This window comes from Python bivittatus, unplaced genomic scaffold (genome assembly GCF_059951505.1).
Source record: "Python bivittatus isolate LINGU-HERP-01145 unplaced genomic scaffold, Pbiv_v1 ctg000070_np1212, whole genome shotgun sequence".
Taxonomy (NCBI): Eukaryota; Metazoa; Chordata; class Lepidosauria; order Squamata; family Pythonidae; genus Python; species Python bivittatus.
In genome coordinates, this window is record NW_028277034.1 from 14,027,446 (window position 1) to 14,045,156 (window position 17,711).

The following is a 17,711-nucleotide window of genomic DNA, read 5'->3' on the forward strand; positions in this document are numbered from 1 at the left end:
CAATCTAAATCATAATATACTAAATACACAAGCCGCACTGAGGTTGCTGTTTTATAAGAAAACAATATTTAAAATATTACTGCTTTCTACAAATGCTTTTACAGAAATGCTGACACATCGTAGCTGTGCCTTTAATTTACTGACTTTATTTTTCATGTTAAAAGGGACTCTGAAATATTAACTGAATATTACCTAGTACTCTAAACAAGGGACATACTTTGGAAACAATAAACATACTGTACAACATTTTATAATCATATTGTTTCATGCTAGTATTTACAACTAACATAAAATTAGTTTAACAAAACATAGTAATATTAGTAATAATAATTTAACCATACAATGATTTACCTGTTGGAAGAAAGGATTCTAGTGGATACAGTAAGAATAAATTTGATTCTGGTATCTCTATTCATAAATGGAGATCAATGTAAACGTGCTCATTACTTTATGCCCCATTTTAACATTTCACTATTAGTTCATACATTACTTTTTTGCTGGGTTAAACAGTAAGCAATATTGCTCTCAAAGTCCATACATTCCCAGCTCCAGCAGTCTGATGCTTTTGAGATAAATAAGCAACAAAAGCAGCCAACAATACTGGGTCAACTGGCTATTACTAATTTGGACTACATACTTGATTGCTCATTTCATAATTACATTTCATAAATTTAAATCTAAGGCATACATATTATAACCCTGCAATGACAATACACATGGTTTCTAATGGACCCATGTATGCATGAAAATAAATGTGTAAACATAATTTCTGTGCATTCTTTTTAATAAACAAAATTACACGGTCAAACTACCCTTCCACAAAGCATTTCTATTTGTGTATAGTTGCCATTAAATATGTTTCCAATTTCTTTTACTTCTCCCCCACATATGGCAACTCCTTGTGATGCACTACATGCTGCTCCAGAAGATGGTCAACCTCAGAGTTTTTTGGAGGACAAAAGAAGCTACAGGAGAAGAACGGGGCAGGAAACCTCTATGGCCCATGCAATATAACTCTCAGAATTCAAACCACAGTTAACATAATTCATCTGTAATGTAATATTTCCATAGGACGTTGGGCTATCTGTACCTTTGGAGGTATATATTGGCCCATATTACTTACTTCTAGCCATATAATCATTTGCATTGTAATAAGTTGTAATTATGTTTCATGAAACTGGAAAACCACAAGTAAACAGAGTCGCTAAGCAAGTGGATGGCCATATAAACCGAAGAAATAATCGTAACAACACCTTTGGGAGAGTGAATTGCAAGTGAATCACTTAGAAACATAGTCAACTTAGGACAATGGACATTAGACACATAGTTCCTGATAACGTGATTTTAAGCTGATACAGTCCATGCTGATATACAATGGACTTAGAATTCCAATAAGCTGGGCTCTGATAAAATCACAAACTCTACACAAGGAACTTTACACTTTAACCTTTTTTATAGCCTCAACTGTGATTCCGCATTCCCTCTAGGCTATAACCACAATTCAGGAATAAATCCTGCTTTTCAGTCCCAGTTTATAAGAAGCAGTTAAGTTACATTTTTCTGGTTAGGATGTCACAAATGCATAGCAATTGGAAGAAACAGAAAGTACAAACCACTTGAACTCACTGCTCATTCATGCTCCAATGAACTGTTTTTCATGGGACTAAGTATATTATGTTTGAACAAGACTACAGCTAAAAAGTGCAAGTCCTCAACAGTTAACAAGTAACATATTTTGTATCCGTTGTTCCAGCTTCTAAAAAGTGAAACGGAACTTTACAACCTGCCTGACCTGTTCTGTGCCTAGAAGAAAAAAAGTACATTTTTAATGCACATAAGTTAATATTTTACTTGGCAAGAAAACAAAAAGAGAACAATTCAAATGCTTATTAATCAGCAATATTTTAACATTTTATGTTCTACCCTAAAAATCCACAACATTTTAGTAGAAATAAAAACAAATGTGTAGGTGAAAGGTACTCTTCTAGGTGCAGTTAGCAGAAACAATCACATGGTTGAGATTCATGGCTGGGAAGTATAACTTCTTCTTATGTATATTAATTGTATGACTTCCAATACCAAGTAGGTAAAAAAATATGAGAAGCCTCCAGTTTTACCTATGCTCCACAGCCAGCTTCCATTGAGCACTGTGGTTATCCTAAGCTTACGCAGGTAGTCCCTGTTTAGCAACCACAATTGGGCCTGGCAACTTGGTCACTAAGTGACACTGTCGCTAAGTGGAAAATCATGTGACCATGCTTACAATTTTACTTCAGCTTTCCTTTGCTGCACACCGTCAGAACGATACGACCCCAAAGAGCCGGGTAAGCCCATATAGTGGGGAAGGCTTCCAGAACTCGACTAACAAGGGAGCCAGGTAAAAGGACAAATCTTATAAACCCTTTTCCCCCCTGAGTCGAAATACTTAGGATTATACTATATAAATATTATACTATATTAAAAAAATGAGTTCCTACCTGATGCCAATCCAGTTAGTGTCACAACCAGCCATCCTGACCACGCATCATACAAACTCTCTGTCATTTCCCATGCCGATTCTTTTTTCTTGCTATTGATCTACAGAAGCAATATATAATCTAGATTAATATAAACCTTCATTTTATTAATAAAGTAAGATACAGTATTTGTTTTCCTGCTAAACTCAGAGAAGCAGTGAACACTGAAACCTGCAGCTTCTTGTGGGATAACCAAGTATCTTGCTTCAGAAGGAGGCAAATGCTCCTTTTTCAGATGAATATATAAGGTAAAAATCTAAGTGGAATATAGTGAAGTCCACCTAGATACGTCCAAGCACTCGAGTAGTTTAAATTAACTGCTTAAGCATAGCACATTAATATGAGAAACAACGATAAGAATTAAGAACAATACTTTTTCATAAATGAGTGTTTGTCCAACTCGTGGAATCAAAAATCACTGACCATCAGCAATATGCTACTTACATGGCTCTCCTTCCCCCTTGTGCACACTGATCTTTCTTGCCTTTAAATCAACCATTATTAACCTTAAGTAGTATATAAAAACATTATCAAAATGTAAATTTATGTAGTTTACGTACCCTTCTGTGTCTCTCTCTGTCTTTGCACTTCTCTCGCACCCAATCAATTGTGTGGAAATCATCGTAAGTTCCAACTCCAGGAATTGGCTCATCGAGGAGATCCAGTAAATGTGTTGTACTGTTAATACTGCCTCCATTTGTCATTGTATAATGAGTTCCTGCAGCTGAAACAGGACAAACAGTGACTTAGTACTATAAAAAGGAAAATATACAATTCAGTAGCAAAAGGAAACGGGAAAGGAAAGTAAATACACACATACACAATCACTACATACAAAGTACAAAGTTTTGGGAATGAGATTTAACTAGAGATAATATCATCAAACAACTGTACATTAGGCAGACAGACCCCTTTAAATTCCTCAACCAAGGATTATATGCCAGTCTCCATCGGTTATGCAAAAGTATTATGATTTTTTTCTAAAGTTGGAAGACAGAAGGATATGCATACTAAGCACATAAAAAGACAGACAATGTGGTGTGTGTGTGTATGTGTATACACACAACACACACACTTTATTCCGGAAGCTGGCTTACAATGCATTTCAAGTGGAAACTTCTCCTTCAGGAAACTAGTGCTGAAAAAAGAGCATTCAATGCATAAATCCACTGAAGATTTTCCTCATATCCCCAGATATAGTATATTGCTTTCTAAACCACTGCCCTGACAGCAATTTTTTTATCACACTTTTGCAGTGAGATGGCAAAACCTCCTGCCTGAAGAGAAAATAACACGCATTACTTTCTGTGCAGCAATCAGTTCTTGTGGGCTGAGAAATGTACCTTGTACTATTTTTTCTCATCCTAGAAGCAACCTTTTAGGATTCTCCCCTGAAACTCAGTGTGAATTTTAAGGGGGCAAGAGCATTTAGTACTTTACATGAATGCTTGCATTGCAATGTTGAGTTTAAAGGGGAAAAGAAGATTGGGGGGAGAGGTTCCACAAAGTGCTGTTTGGAGAAACCCTCTATTAAGACAGGGATTGGCAGGATTAGTGACCTCATGAAATAAACATCCATGAGGCTGCTATTCCTACCAAAGGGAGGGGAAAAAAAGTAGAAAACTTTGCCTGCTGGATGGGTGGGGGGTGGGGGGAGTATCCTGCAGTAGAATAACTGGAGTGCTGCAGGTTACCAACCTCCCTCAGGCTTCCCTTCCATGCAAATCAAAAAGCTGCATTGGAGGATGCATTACGTTTTCTGATACAAAATACCACTTTTCTACCAAATCATTTTGATCCAGCTTCAGCCTGCCTCAGTGGCAAGGTTGCAATGACACGGAAGCTCCATCATGAGGATATATCATCCACAAAGTGATAATCGGGCTTTTTGGGGAACATGACAAGAAGGGTATATGGATAAGCCTTCATTCTTTTGAAGTTATATAAACTAACTTAAGTGCAAACAAATAACTTGTATGATTCAGTACACGTCAAGATTAATTGAATAGTCTATGAGCCATGAAGATTCAAATGCTGCAGATTCTAACTTTTTTTTTTCTTTTTGCAAGTAACAACATTTTTTAAAATAAAGGACAGAGTGAGAAGGCTGCTAAGATGGCAAATGCTACAGGGCAGGAAATACTAGTAAGATTCTGGAGGGCAAAGGGCAGTGCCCCACCATGACCTGCCTTTCCAATATAAGCAAGGCTTTTACCCTGAGGTAGAGCTGCTGTCTCACTACCAGTGCTGAACCAAGATAAAGCCACCACTCTAGTCAGTTTCTCTCACGGAAAGGTCGTCATTTTCCCCTGCTCTGCATCAAGCAGCAAAGTGTCTTGAGACACCTTTAGTGAGGATAGGGCACTATATCAATCTAAAAAGCATTTAAATAGAAAACGTATTATGTTGACATAAATTACATAGATAATCTAATTTAAAAAAATTTAGACACTAAGTAGCAATTCATATAGCAAGAGTAGCAAATACAGTGTATAGCAAATACAGTGCATTTAGAAAGTATTCAGATCCCCTTCACTTTTTTCAGTTTTGTTATGTTGCAGCCTGATACTACAATCTTTCAAATTCATTTTTTTTCTCATTAATCTACACTCAGTACCCAATAATGACAAAGTGAAAACAGAATTTTAGAAATGTCTGTAAATTTATTAAAAAGAAAAAACTGAAATATCACATTGGCATAAGTATTTAGACCCTTTACTCAGTACTTTGTTGAAGTACCTTTGGCAGCAATTACAGCCTTGAGTCTTTTTCAGTATGACGTGACAAGCTTTGCACACCTAGATTGGGGGATTTTCTGCCATTCTTCTTTGCAAATCCTCTCAAGCTCAGTCAGGTTGGATGGGGACCGTCGGTGGACAGCCATTTTCAGGTCTCTCCAGAGATGTTCAATAGGGTTCAAGTCAGGGCTCTGGCTAGGCCACTCTAGGACATTCACAGAGTTGTCCCTAAGCCATTCCTCTGTTGTCTTGGCTATGTGCTTAGGATCGTTGTCATGTTGGAAGGCGAACCTTCGGTCCTGCCTGAGGTCCTGAGTGCTGTGGAACAGGTTTTCATTGAGGAGATCTCTGTACTTTGCTCCATTCAGCTTTCCCTCAACCCTGACCAGTCGACCAGTCGCTGCTGCTGAAAAACATCCCCACAGCATGATGTTGCCACCACCATGCTTCACTGTTGGGATGGTATTGGGCAGGTGATGAGCGGTGCCTGGTTTCCTCCAGATATAACATTTAGAATTGAGGCCAAACAGTTCAATCTTGGTTTCATCAGACCAGAGAATCTTGTTTCTCACAGTCTGAGAGTCCTTCAGGTGCTTTTTTGCAAACTCCAAGCGGGCTTTCATGTATTTTGCATTGAGGAGAGGCTTCCATCTAGCCACTCTGCCATAAAGCCCAGATCGGTGGAGGGCTGCAGTGATGGTTGTCCTTCTGGAACTTTGTCCTATCTCCACACAGGATCTCTGCAGCTCAGTCAGTGACCATCAGGTTCTTGGTTACCTCTCTTACTATGGCTCTTCTCCCCCGATTGCTCAGTTTGGCCAGGTGACCAGCTCTTGGAAGAGTCCTGGTTGTGCCAAACTTCTTCCATTTGAGAATTATGGAGGCCACTGTGTTCTTGGGAACCTTCAGTGCAGCAGAAATTTTTTTGTAGCCTTCCCCAGATCTGTGCCTTGCAATAATCCTGTCTCTGAGTTCTGCAGGCAGTTCCTTTGACCTCATGGCTTTTGCTCTGATACAGGATGCAATGTCAGCTGTGAGGCCTTCTATAGAGAGGTGTGTGCCTTTCCAAATCATGTCCAATCAATTTAATTTACCACAGGTGGACTCCAGTCAAGGTGTAGAAACAGCTCAGCAATGATCAAGAGGCACTTGAGCTAAATTTCAAGTGTTGTTGCAAAGGATCTGAATACTTATGCCAATGTGATATTTCAGTTTTTCCTTTTTAATAAATGTATAGTCATTTCTAAAATTCTGTTTTCACTTTGTCATTATGGGGGTACTGAGTGTAGATTAATGAGGAAAAAAATGAATTTGAACAATTGTAGTATCAGGCTGCAACATAACAAAATTGAAAAAAGTGAAGGAGGTCTGAATACTTTCCAAATGCACTATATATAAATATTTAGCAAAGTACCTTTTAAATGTACTTTTCCCCCTTAAACTGCATTTAGTAAATTAACTATTGTTAACGCTATTACAGAAAGCATCTAGAAACTATGAGAAGGAATAAGATGAAGTCAAGAATAGAGCATTGTACTGAAATTGGAGGATGAGGGAAAACCTCCATTTCCTTCTAGAAAAAAATTGACACTGCAAACAAATGGCAAATGTACAGTATGATTAATGCCTATGATCAACCCGCTTTGGAGATCATCATGCCCCAAAGCCCTGTCCAAAAACAGTGGTCAAAAACTGGCAGGACAATTTACTGTCATTCTGAGGGAGGAAGCACAAAACTGTAAATAAGCCCTAAAACAGACATAAAATAAACTGAGGGGAGGGGGAATTAATAGTTTCATCAATACCCAGGGGGAAAAAGATTCACAACAACATGATCCCAACCATTCTGCATTGTTGCTTCACCCACTGAACCCAATACCCTCCCAAAAAACTTAAGTGCAGCCTAACGGCCACCAAAACTTGTCCGTTTCTGATGAAGATTACTGTATCCAGAAGGAAAATAAACTGAATCAGGCAAACTGAAAAAAGTTATTTCACAATTAAACACTTTTCATAATATTCATCTAATAACACTTCATCTATTTCCCAGAATTTCATCAAATTAAAAAAAAAACATTTCACACAATTACCTTCCCTGCACAATTATGTTTTTAGCCATTCAGGAAAGCAACCAGCTGAAGAAATGCTCTGGAAGTGTCCTTGGTTATAACTAGCTCATCAAAATAGGTCACACTACAAGAGTATTAGCTAACAAGTTTCAAGTAACATGTTTCAAAACAAGAGCAGAGAAACTGTTCAACCCTTTCAGAGCACCAGCTGTGTGCATGAATTACTAGTCTATAGCAGCCTCCCCCCACCCCCCGAAACACATATGTCTTCCACATACATAAGATAACAATTTTCTTAATTCCCAGCCAGTGACAGGGAATTACTGTGATCCTACATGCCTGCTAAGCACCTGCTTTCCAACATATTTAGGGAAAAAGGGCCAACTTAAATTCCTAATTTTAGCATCATGACTCAGTTCCAACGCCATTCAAAACTAATTACTGCTATGTTTCTTCTTTGACATAGAAAAAAACCTTGATAAAAATTCATAAATTTGATAAATTCATTTAAATGATCTAACATTTAATGTCCCAGAAATAAAATCTATTTATTTCAAATAAGCATGCATTATTACAGCTTTATTTCTCCTTCTTATGGCTATGAATTACTTATTTTCTTATAATTAGATATTTTCCAATAAACACAAAGGAACAACCCCATCGTTTCTTGACTGTTCTTCAGGTGAAACAGCTTACTGATAACAACATGAATTAGAGAGATGTAGTGGTTAACAGTGCTGGATTAAGATCATGGAGGCCAAGATTCAAATCCCCAGTTTGTCTTGAAGCTCACACCGAGTGACTTTAGAGGAGACAAATATTTTTGCAGCCTACATATGTATAATTGTGATCATAAAACTGGAAAGAAAACAGGTTCCTTCCAATATACCTTGCAATGAACAGAGAGCATCCTTAGTTGGTCTTTTGCTCTGACAGACAGGACCAATGAATGTTCTTTTGTCTCCTCTAAGCAGTTTAGAATCAGAAAAGTTGTTAACAGGAGCTCCATAAATGTAAAGATAACAGAGGTATATATGCAAGGAATATTAGAAAATAACTCCCTGTTCAACAAAAATTCTTATCAGGGGCAGATACTTTCCATCCATGGTAGAAAAAAATAATGTTATGGTAATCCTAATGTTTAATTTTTCAATTGTGGCTGCAGGGTTTTCTTAGCTAGAACTTACCAGAGGAGTCTCAATAGGATGAGAACTACTTGCTGAATGGGCTGATGTCAATGATATTACTTGCTGTAAAACTCATCTGCCTGAAGCCATCAGCCTGAATCTGTTAATTAAGCTCGCAGTGTTCACAGAGGCGGCGGCTGAGAAACAAATTGCCTCCCTGCACATGCCACTAAGTGGAACCCTGATGAAAAAGAATATTGAGGTGGATTCACTGTTTTGTGGAAAAGTGAAGATAATATCCATCAGGGCAGCAGCAACTGGATTATGTAGCAGTGAGCTATGCAGTCTCAGATCTACCTGGCAAATTACTGTAGAGAGTTATGAAAAGTAAAATTTACCTGGAGCATAAATGTGGAATCTATACACAGGGCCATGGGACCTGGAAGACTCCCTAGCCAGTAAGACAACATCTGGCTGGAGTTATAATAAAGAAGAAGCTTACATTTGGGGAGGGGGGAACCCCAAACCCTAGAAAGCAACAAATAAATAGAAGGTTTGAAACAGTGGCACACTGGAGCCTTTAGGACCAGGTGAAAGTCCTATGGACAGAAATTGTGAATGAGATGAGGGGAAAAAGCCCACAATTAGTCTTTACAAATTCTTCTTACTGATAAATCTATTTTATGTGCAGATTTTAAAGAATAAATGGACAAAAGAATTAGAGATCTCCCTTTTGTCTATGGGAAACTGCCTTAACATCTGTATCAAAAATATTGATCAAAACATTGAATGCTGATCTTTTTTGTGCCCTATGTCAACAAATTCTTATTTCTCTTTTTATATATTTATGCCTGTGTACTCACACACCTGCATTCACACTGCCATATTCTGCCAGTCTATTTTTTAAGAAATCATTAAATTTCTCTGCAGATAATGGAATGATTCTGATCTAAACCTATTGCACTTATTTGCCTGGCATCCAGAATTCCAGTTACTTTTAGCTCTGAGGTTTTCTTAAAATCAAGCATGCTGTGACTGTGTCCAATTGTCTTCAAATGTATTTTTCTGTAGACAGTGTTGAAAGAATTCTACTTGTATTTTCCCCCCAGTTACTATAATTAGAGTATTAACGTGGTCACCTAGATGAATTCTAATTTTTCCAAAAGTAATACTTTTCTTTCACATTTTCTTATTAGTATTTATGGCTTCACTGATTGTGGGTTATACTTACAGTGATTTTATGAATTTTTTATCTTCTTATATTGAAAACTGCCTACGTTGCAAGAAGAGGCAGCACGGAAATATATATAAATAAATTTAAGAAAATATAATGTACCACTGCGATGCTGCCTAGTATCTGTACATACACAAAGACACACAAGCCACTTTTCCCTTCTATATATTTCTGTTTTCCAACTGAGTTCATTCTGCATTCATTAAGATATGCTTGTTACTATAGTATAGGTCCTTGAGGTATGGGACCTCAAAAGTCAGACCTATAAAACATTTTATGTTGTTCTACGAACTAGAAAAGATATTGGAAAGATTTAATGGGTCTTTTGCTTAATTGGGAGAACTTGAAAAAAACTGTGGGTATTTGCAAGGCGTAAGATTGTTGCTTTATCTCTATGTTTTGATTGAATGTTGTGAGCCACCTAGGATTACTGTGTATACGATGGGCAGCCATATAAGTTCCTTAAATCAATCCATCAATCAAGAACTGAATTTCTACAGAAAATATAATAATACAACCAATAAAAGGCAGCAATCTCCGTAGTGATATTAATTGTCTCATGGATATAAGACATGTTTATCCGTGAGACAATTAATATCACTACAGAGATTGCTGTCTTTTATTGGTTGCTCTAATGGGTTTGCATTTTTTTCTGGCTGTAGTCAGTAGATTCATTCTATGTAATATTTAATCAAACAAATATTTGAAATTATTAACTTACCCAACACAATCATGCTGTGTAATTATAAATGAGGAAATTACTGATAGCGTAAATCAAGTACAATGCATAGAAACAAGACAGTTTCAACAAGAAAGATAGAAGGGCTGGCTTTCCCCCTTTCTCTTGCTCAACTGTTTTAAATCAAGCCTCTTTGGAATATTCTTGTCTACTAGACATTATAAAACTAGCACATAAATTTCAACCTGCAAATTATCCTGACTGCGCAAAGCATTTTAAACATTCAAATGACTCAGGAATGGGTAAGACTACAGGGTTGAATTTCCCATAATCCTACGAATAATAAACATTTCTGTTTTAAAAACCAGCTCCATAGGTTTCTTATGAACAAATAATCTTTAATTTTATTTTGCTCTGCACAGATGATTAGATTTTAAAATAAGTGCAGAATGTCATAAGGAAAGAATAGATTCTGAGTTATAGTACAATGTAAGAAAGAAAGAAAACAAAAGGAAGTCTGGGGAACCTAGTGTCAAGCATTCAACACAGTATTTATATTTAATAATTTATTGTAGTGTTTTTGCAATATTTAAGAGCTTAGAGATTTTATACTATCAGTTTTTGAAGAGTCATTAACTCCAAATCAAAAAGACTGAACACTGCATTTGAAAGAGAAATGGAATCAGTAGCTCCAATGTCAGTACAACAAAAAACTGGTTTAGAATTCATGATCTTATATAACTATATTGTTCAACTGATGAACATTCCATCTCTATTTGGACTCACCTGTATGCTACTGATAAGATGAAAAAAGTATGTGGGGTCAACAGTGATGAATAGTGATGAATTGGTAGAAGTTATAAAAAAAAAAAGCAACCTAGCTGTATAAAATCATACATAGCAAGGAAAAATGAACAAGAAGTTTATCTCCCTCTTTCAGAACACTAGGATCAAGGCCCATCCATTTAAGATGCTTAGAGATTTCAAACAGAAAATAGGAGAAACTTCTTCACTAAATACATAATTAACTTGTGGAATTCAGTACCACAGGGCATGGTGATAGCCACTAACTTGAAAGGCTGGAAAAGAGGACTAGAGCTACTAGTCTGTAGTTTTCCAATGGGGTTAGGACCTTGGAATGTGGCAGCATGCCTTCAAATACCACTGGCAGGGGAATAACAGCAGGAGAAGGGTATATCTCCACCTCCTTATTGCACTCCAGAACTATCTTACTGGCTATGGTGAGAAACAAAATGCTGACATCAGATGGGCCTTGGCTGATCCAGAAGGGCTACCCTGATGTTCTTACAGAAGAATCTCCATCCAGGCAAAACATGATTACAACCCCAATAATTCACATACTCAGATCAAACACATATATCCACAAATGCTCACATATTCAAAAGAATATACGTCAAAATCAAACCACCTATCATACACTGCAATAAAACACAGAATATACTGGTCAAAATACATGTATGACAAAGCATCAACAACACTCCTCCCTCTCCTTTAGTTTAAATGCCATACGATAATCACATGAATTTCTTTAGCAGTATCTCATCACAAGTTTACTTTGCCCAGTTATGTAAGAATTAAATCTGATATGTCACAGAAAAGAATGGAATATTGTAAACAGTCTTAGTTAACTTTTAGACCAAAGCCTTATCACTGACTATTCTAATTTAAAATTTGTAACAAAATTAAAATATAAATCCTCAAAGTAATACTAGAAAACAATTGGAAGTTCCTACATGGTTTTTGTGATTTGCTCCACTCCATATTAGATCACTTTCCCAGACAGCTGGACAAAGGGCATCAACGGTTATGTCAGAGAACTCTTTCTTAGCAGAGAGAGAGAACACTTGACAGTAGGTATGTATGTTCTGGTTATTTAAGTCAGAACACACATGACTTTTTTATCACTACATATACTAGATCATAGAAGTTGCAAAAATTCTGCCCCTAAATATCCATGGATAAGCAAGCTCTATGAATATTTACTCCTCCCCCCCCACCCAAAAAGCCTAATTAAGTTCACTGTGACTTAGTCTAAAGGACTGAAAGCTTACTTTAACTGAACACTGCTATAAAATAATTCAAAGATCACCAGGTATTCATAAATCTTTAAGAGAAAAATAGACAAAGTCAGCAAATAATAAAGATCTGCCACAAAACCAAACAAGCTTTTGAAAACTGTATAGTATGATTATTTTAAGCAGTAACTCAATTAGTTTAAGACTTTTTATTCCCAGCTTCTGGTATTTCAGAAAGAAATATTTGACAGGATTGTATAAAGTGGCAATTGCTGAAAGAATTGCACTAAATACTAGCGAAGCCAACTCTTGGCCTAATTAAATTGTGCAACAGTTAATGTTTCATTAGATTTACAGTATATACCTTTTCTCCAGGAGTTCAAGGTGGATTATATTGGGATCTCCCTTCATTTATCCCAACAACAATCCCATAGGCTAGATTGGGCCTAGAGAATGTGACTGTCCCAAAATCACCCAGTAAGTTTCCAAAACTGAGGGTAGACTTAATCCGGGTACTCCCTAGTCCTATTCTAACATTTTAATCAAGATAGATAGATCGATCAGAAAGAAAGCCCACACATCTTTTGAAATAAATGCCAGTGAGATTTTATTTTAGTTACACAGAGGTGCTGAAAAGAAAGCACTTAGAAGAGAAAGTTTCAAGGAAGCCCAATATTATAGAAATTAAATGGAAAACTTCACTGGTGCTACTTTACTAATTTTTTTACCTCTAGCTCATGGATTTAAGCTATGCAGCAGCTTCTTGTCTGCTTCTATGATAACTGCTGAAACTGGAAGAAGAGGAAACGGTATTATATAAAAAAAAAACCTACTTACCATCATATGCGTGTACTGCTTTGCATAATCATTCTATGTCACAATCCTTCCTTTAGAATGTAACAGCCATATTAACCATAAAAATACATGTCTCCTATTTGAACTACTGAAAACCCCTGGACAGACTCCATATGCATTGAATCAGCACATCCAATTACTCCCCTCCCCTTTCCCCCATAACCTCTAACAATGCTTCAAAGCACCTGACATAGGAAAAGGCATAAAAATATTTTTACAGCATACAATTTTACTAATGGCATATCTTTAAAAAACAACTAAATCTAAATTTCCTGTGATTGCAAATAAAACCAATACAACCTTTGTATTTTTACAATAAAGGGATTGTTTTAAATCATGCAGTAAATTCATATTGCACTGAACATACAGAATGCCATGAAGGAGTTAATGCCATACAGCATGTAGAGAGACTTCAACGCCTAGTACAAACAGCATTCTCTTTCTCTGAGGAGTAGAAATAGCTTCCTTGATTAAATTCTGGTTAATCTAGTTATGGGCAGCCATTACTATGGGGCTATGTTATTACACGACTTTCATCAAAGCCTGAGTCTTGTAATTTTTTAAAAAGAAAACCAGATTCTGAAGATGGAGTCGCTCGCTGATGATCTGAAGCAAATCTGCTAATTTTAAGGAAAAAAATTGGCTTGCCAGCAAGGCAGCACAGCCCATGTAGATATAGCGTGAAACAAATCAGAGAGGCTTGCCAAAAATGCAGCTTTAAAAAAAAAACCCTTCTCTCGCACTCTGAAAGCAACCTGCCACATGACAAAAAGATAAAGGGAACTAAAGCACAACACAAATTTGCTATACCTCTTTTATGCAACTCTCTCAGTGGAATGCCGTCTCCTCCCCCATCATACGGTAAATAAGGATCAGAAAATACTTCCATGAGCTTGACAAAGAGAGCTTTTAAGATCAGAACAGCCACAGCATTTCTTATAGAACAGCAGCAGGCTGGGAAGCTGCCATATTCAATCAGGATTTGGACTGTGTGTGGCTTATTGCAGCAACTCTGTTCTTCCACAGTCGATGATGTCATCAAAGGGAAATTATTGCAGCCTGGTTGCTACTGACTACAATCTAGGAGCGCTTTAAAGGTGGAACAGCAGACCTAATCTATGAAGTCTGCTGTGTCTGAAGGTGACTAAGCCTGAAGTAAAGCAGAATAAACTGGTTTAAGGAAGTACAAGTTAAATCAAGCAACACCAGCTACTATTAATGTTTGAGCACTGAAAAGGCAGCCATATTTGCCTTTCAGCTTGTTCTTTATAAAGTCCAAATATGAGAGATTCATTTCTCTAGAAAAGACCAATAAATATGGCTTCCTCTACCTGATAGTCACTTTTTTAATGTTCGGATCTAGATCTGTAAACTATTACAAAGTAAATAAAATGGCTTAAAATAATGAATTTATATTCATATTCGAAAAATGGAAAGAAAAGTTTACAGAGACAGCATTTAAGACATTTCATTTTAAGAATGCCACTATGATCACTTAATCGGTGCAAAAATCTAAGTAAATTTTCTGTTTTAAAGCTTACAAATCTTATGAAAACTGGTGAGATTTACTTCTGTGGTATCAAACACAGAATTTGTATGCATATCAGCTTTTCATTTTCTTTCAGCCTGGAAATAAGTTGGTGAATTCAGCTTTCAAATCTCATGTGTATCTGGTGGCTTTCCACTTTCACAGCACAAAACTTTGAAAGAGAGGGGATAACCAAGAGTCTTAACATAAGAGTTCTTGGCAACAGGAGAATGAATATTATTACTGCTAGAAGCCCAATCTTCAGAGTGGTTTTCAACTTTAAAAACTCTTGGCAAGTTTTAGGGTCCAAATATATTAAATACAGATCTTCATTTCCACAAAATTGCTAGACATATCATTGTTCTTATTATTATTTCCAGAATAATACAAAATATTGATGTTGTGGAATAATCCAAATTTGAATATAGATTTGCTACTGGAATGCCTGGGCCCAAACCAGGGATAAACACTTTAAAACTGTTGATTTCTAATGGTTGTTTTAAAGATTTTGAAAGATTGCACTAGATGATTTACTTATATTTGCTTGGTAATATATAAAATTGGAACATATACTGACAAAACAGTATAGCCCAAATGCTTTAGCATCCTCAGAGGTACCTACAAACTTAGGACCCTTAAGGGATACAATGTTGGAAGTAAAACCAACAATTACAACTCTATTTTATATGAAATTACAGAATAGAATGAAGGTTAGCATTACTTACATCGTTAAACTATGGAACACAGAATTGGAATATCCAATCTTAGAAAATCAATGGATCATATAAGAATGAAGTTAATTCATCATAAAATACAATTTCAGGTCTATTGGATCTTGTCCAGCCATCATAACTTTGGTTTGGTTTCAAATCACAGTATATCCTAACACAATTTTGGAAAGAAGTGTAATAGTTTTAGATGTAAATATTCCTAAAATGTAGAATCTCTTATTCTAAATGGAATAACTTTTGGCTCTATTGAGCCTGGTGCTTCGCAAAGCAGATAAACTTACTCTCCTGTTATTAAAGAATAGATTCCTTAATATGGAAGGATTCAAGATATGAGCTTGTTATTTATTTTTAAAAAGACTTTCTTTTTAAAAGTCTATAAATGAGGTGAAGCAATATGTTAAGATAAGGACTGAATTAATTCCATATTGAAACTAAATCGCTATTATATGGATCTTTTTTGTTTTCTATTAGTCACTTTGTGATTGAGGTGGCATGCAAATGGATAAATAAATAAATAAGGGGCTTGGGGTCACATGTGTGCTTACCAATCTTGCAGTGTGGAAAACTGAAATAACTGTCTTGTACATCTGTAAAGTTTTGTATATAAGAATTTACTTGGCATAGTGTTACTCATTGCTACCCTCCATGGCAGCATACCAAGATTTATATGGCATAAAGAGCTTTTTCATTGTCCACAAGATTGAAATGTCTTATAGTGACTCATCTACTATATAAAGCAGTCTACAATAGGTACGTAGGGTGTGTTTATTTTTCTCCTAAGCCATTTTTCCCAATATTTTGTCATTAGCTCTTAGAGATCTGACTCCAACATTACCCTATTTCTTAAAATCTCAGGCAGCCCAAGATTGAGATAAGAGATTTTTAAACAAGCTACAAGTTTCTTTCCTGTTGGCTTTGTTGAATATAGTGTTTAATGCCATCCATTCATATTACAAGAATATCAAGAACATTAACTTGGTTTAAATAATCTAATAATATCTTCAGGTCAATAAAAGCCAGTTACTTACAAGAACATTGCATCTGGGTCAAAATTCTTAAGATTATTTAAGTATTTAAAACCAACTTTAGCAATAAAATTTGGAAGTGCTGTTTCCTCCCAATTCTTCTAAAATGTTGTACTGCCATCCTAGAAGAGTTTTTTTTTTTAATGTATTATTAGCTCAGGGTTTCACATCTAGTTCCTTAAATGTACAAGGTTTGTGCCTTGTTTCCTACTGCTAATAGATCTCCTTCTGACAAGTTCTACCCTCTGTGCCATCATCTTTTCTGATTGCATTTCTAATTGTAAAAGCAATTGGCATAGACAATTGACCCTTATTCATTCCATTTAGATTTCCTTTAGAATTCTTCATTCTAGAATTCCTTTAGAATTCTTCATTCTTTCACTGAAACCTTCTAGAAGTTCTATCATCACTATTCATATGCTATTACTTCTTAGAAAAGATATCCTTTTTCTTCACTGGCTCAGTGAAGCAACACATGTCTATATTTGTCTAAATAAAAAAAATGAGATGGAATTTGTCATTGTTTTGAATTTATATGGCTGCCCACTCAACAAGCAACTCTCTGTTTGTGTATTATAATTTAGCTAAGATGAAGTGTAGAAGTTTGTGGATGCTCAATCCACTTCTATAGCTGCTTATTTAAGAATATTCTGATCAAATTGTGAGAAAAGAGACAGAAGCTCATTGTCATGTATTCCATAAGCTTGAAGTTCAGACTCTACCCAGCAGCCAAGTTCAGTATGGTAAATACAAAGAGGACACAAATATTGCAATGGAAATCAAAAACAGCAATGATTAATTAGATTTATCAATACAAAATATAAAATTACTATCTAATTTATATAATTAAAAGCTTCAATATATGACTCAAAATGCATAGCTTGAACAATTAGCATTTAAATCATTTTAAGATAATTGCTTCTAATGATTAAACAAAATGCCAACCCTGCTTCAAATATATTATTTCAGGGAATATGCATTATTGACCAACCCACTGAGGATATCCAATCAGTTTATTTCCTTTACCTATCATTTTGGGCCCCTTTGTAAATTTTAGTTAACAATAATACTGTGAAACATTGAATGCACTGTGATAATGCTTCACAAGTGGCCAGAGGTGTGGATTTAAAACTATTCAAGTGTGGCAATTATTAGGCATTTATTCTGAAATTA

General features: G+C 35.9%; 1 protein-coding gene across 7 annotated transcripts in view; it reads right to left on the reverse strand.

Annotated features, from left to right (window-relative positions):
• CLCN3 (Cl-/H+ antiporter 3) overlaps positions 1-17,711 on the reverse strand; it is a 46,508-nt gene that overhangs the window by 17,185 nt on the left and 11,612 nt on the right. For 2 of the 7 annotated variants that reach the window (XM_088132334.1, XM_088132320.1), the window contains exons 1-3: positions 14,065-14,308; positions 3,077-3,240; positions 2,478-2,577 (exon numbers count right to left, since the gene is read on the reverse strand). In XM_088132334.1, coding sequence (XP_087988460.1) covers positions 2,478-2,577; positions 3,077-3,240; positions 14,065-14,293 — 493 coding nt within the window. In that variant the 5' untranslated portion in view covers positions 14,294-14,308. Of the gene's footprint in view, positions 1-2,477; positions 2,578-3,076; positions 3,241-13,127; positions 13,149-13,236; positions 13,357-13,621; positions 13,643-14,064; positions 14,309-17,711 lie in introns of those variants that run through there. The other 5 variants (XM_088132327.1, XM_088132350.1, XM_088132340.1 and 2 more) reach the window with 4 other exon arrangements.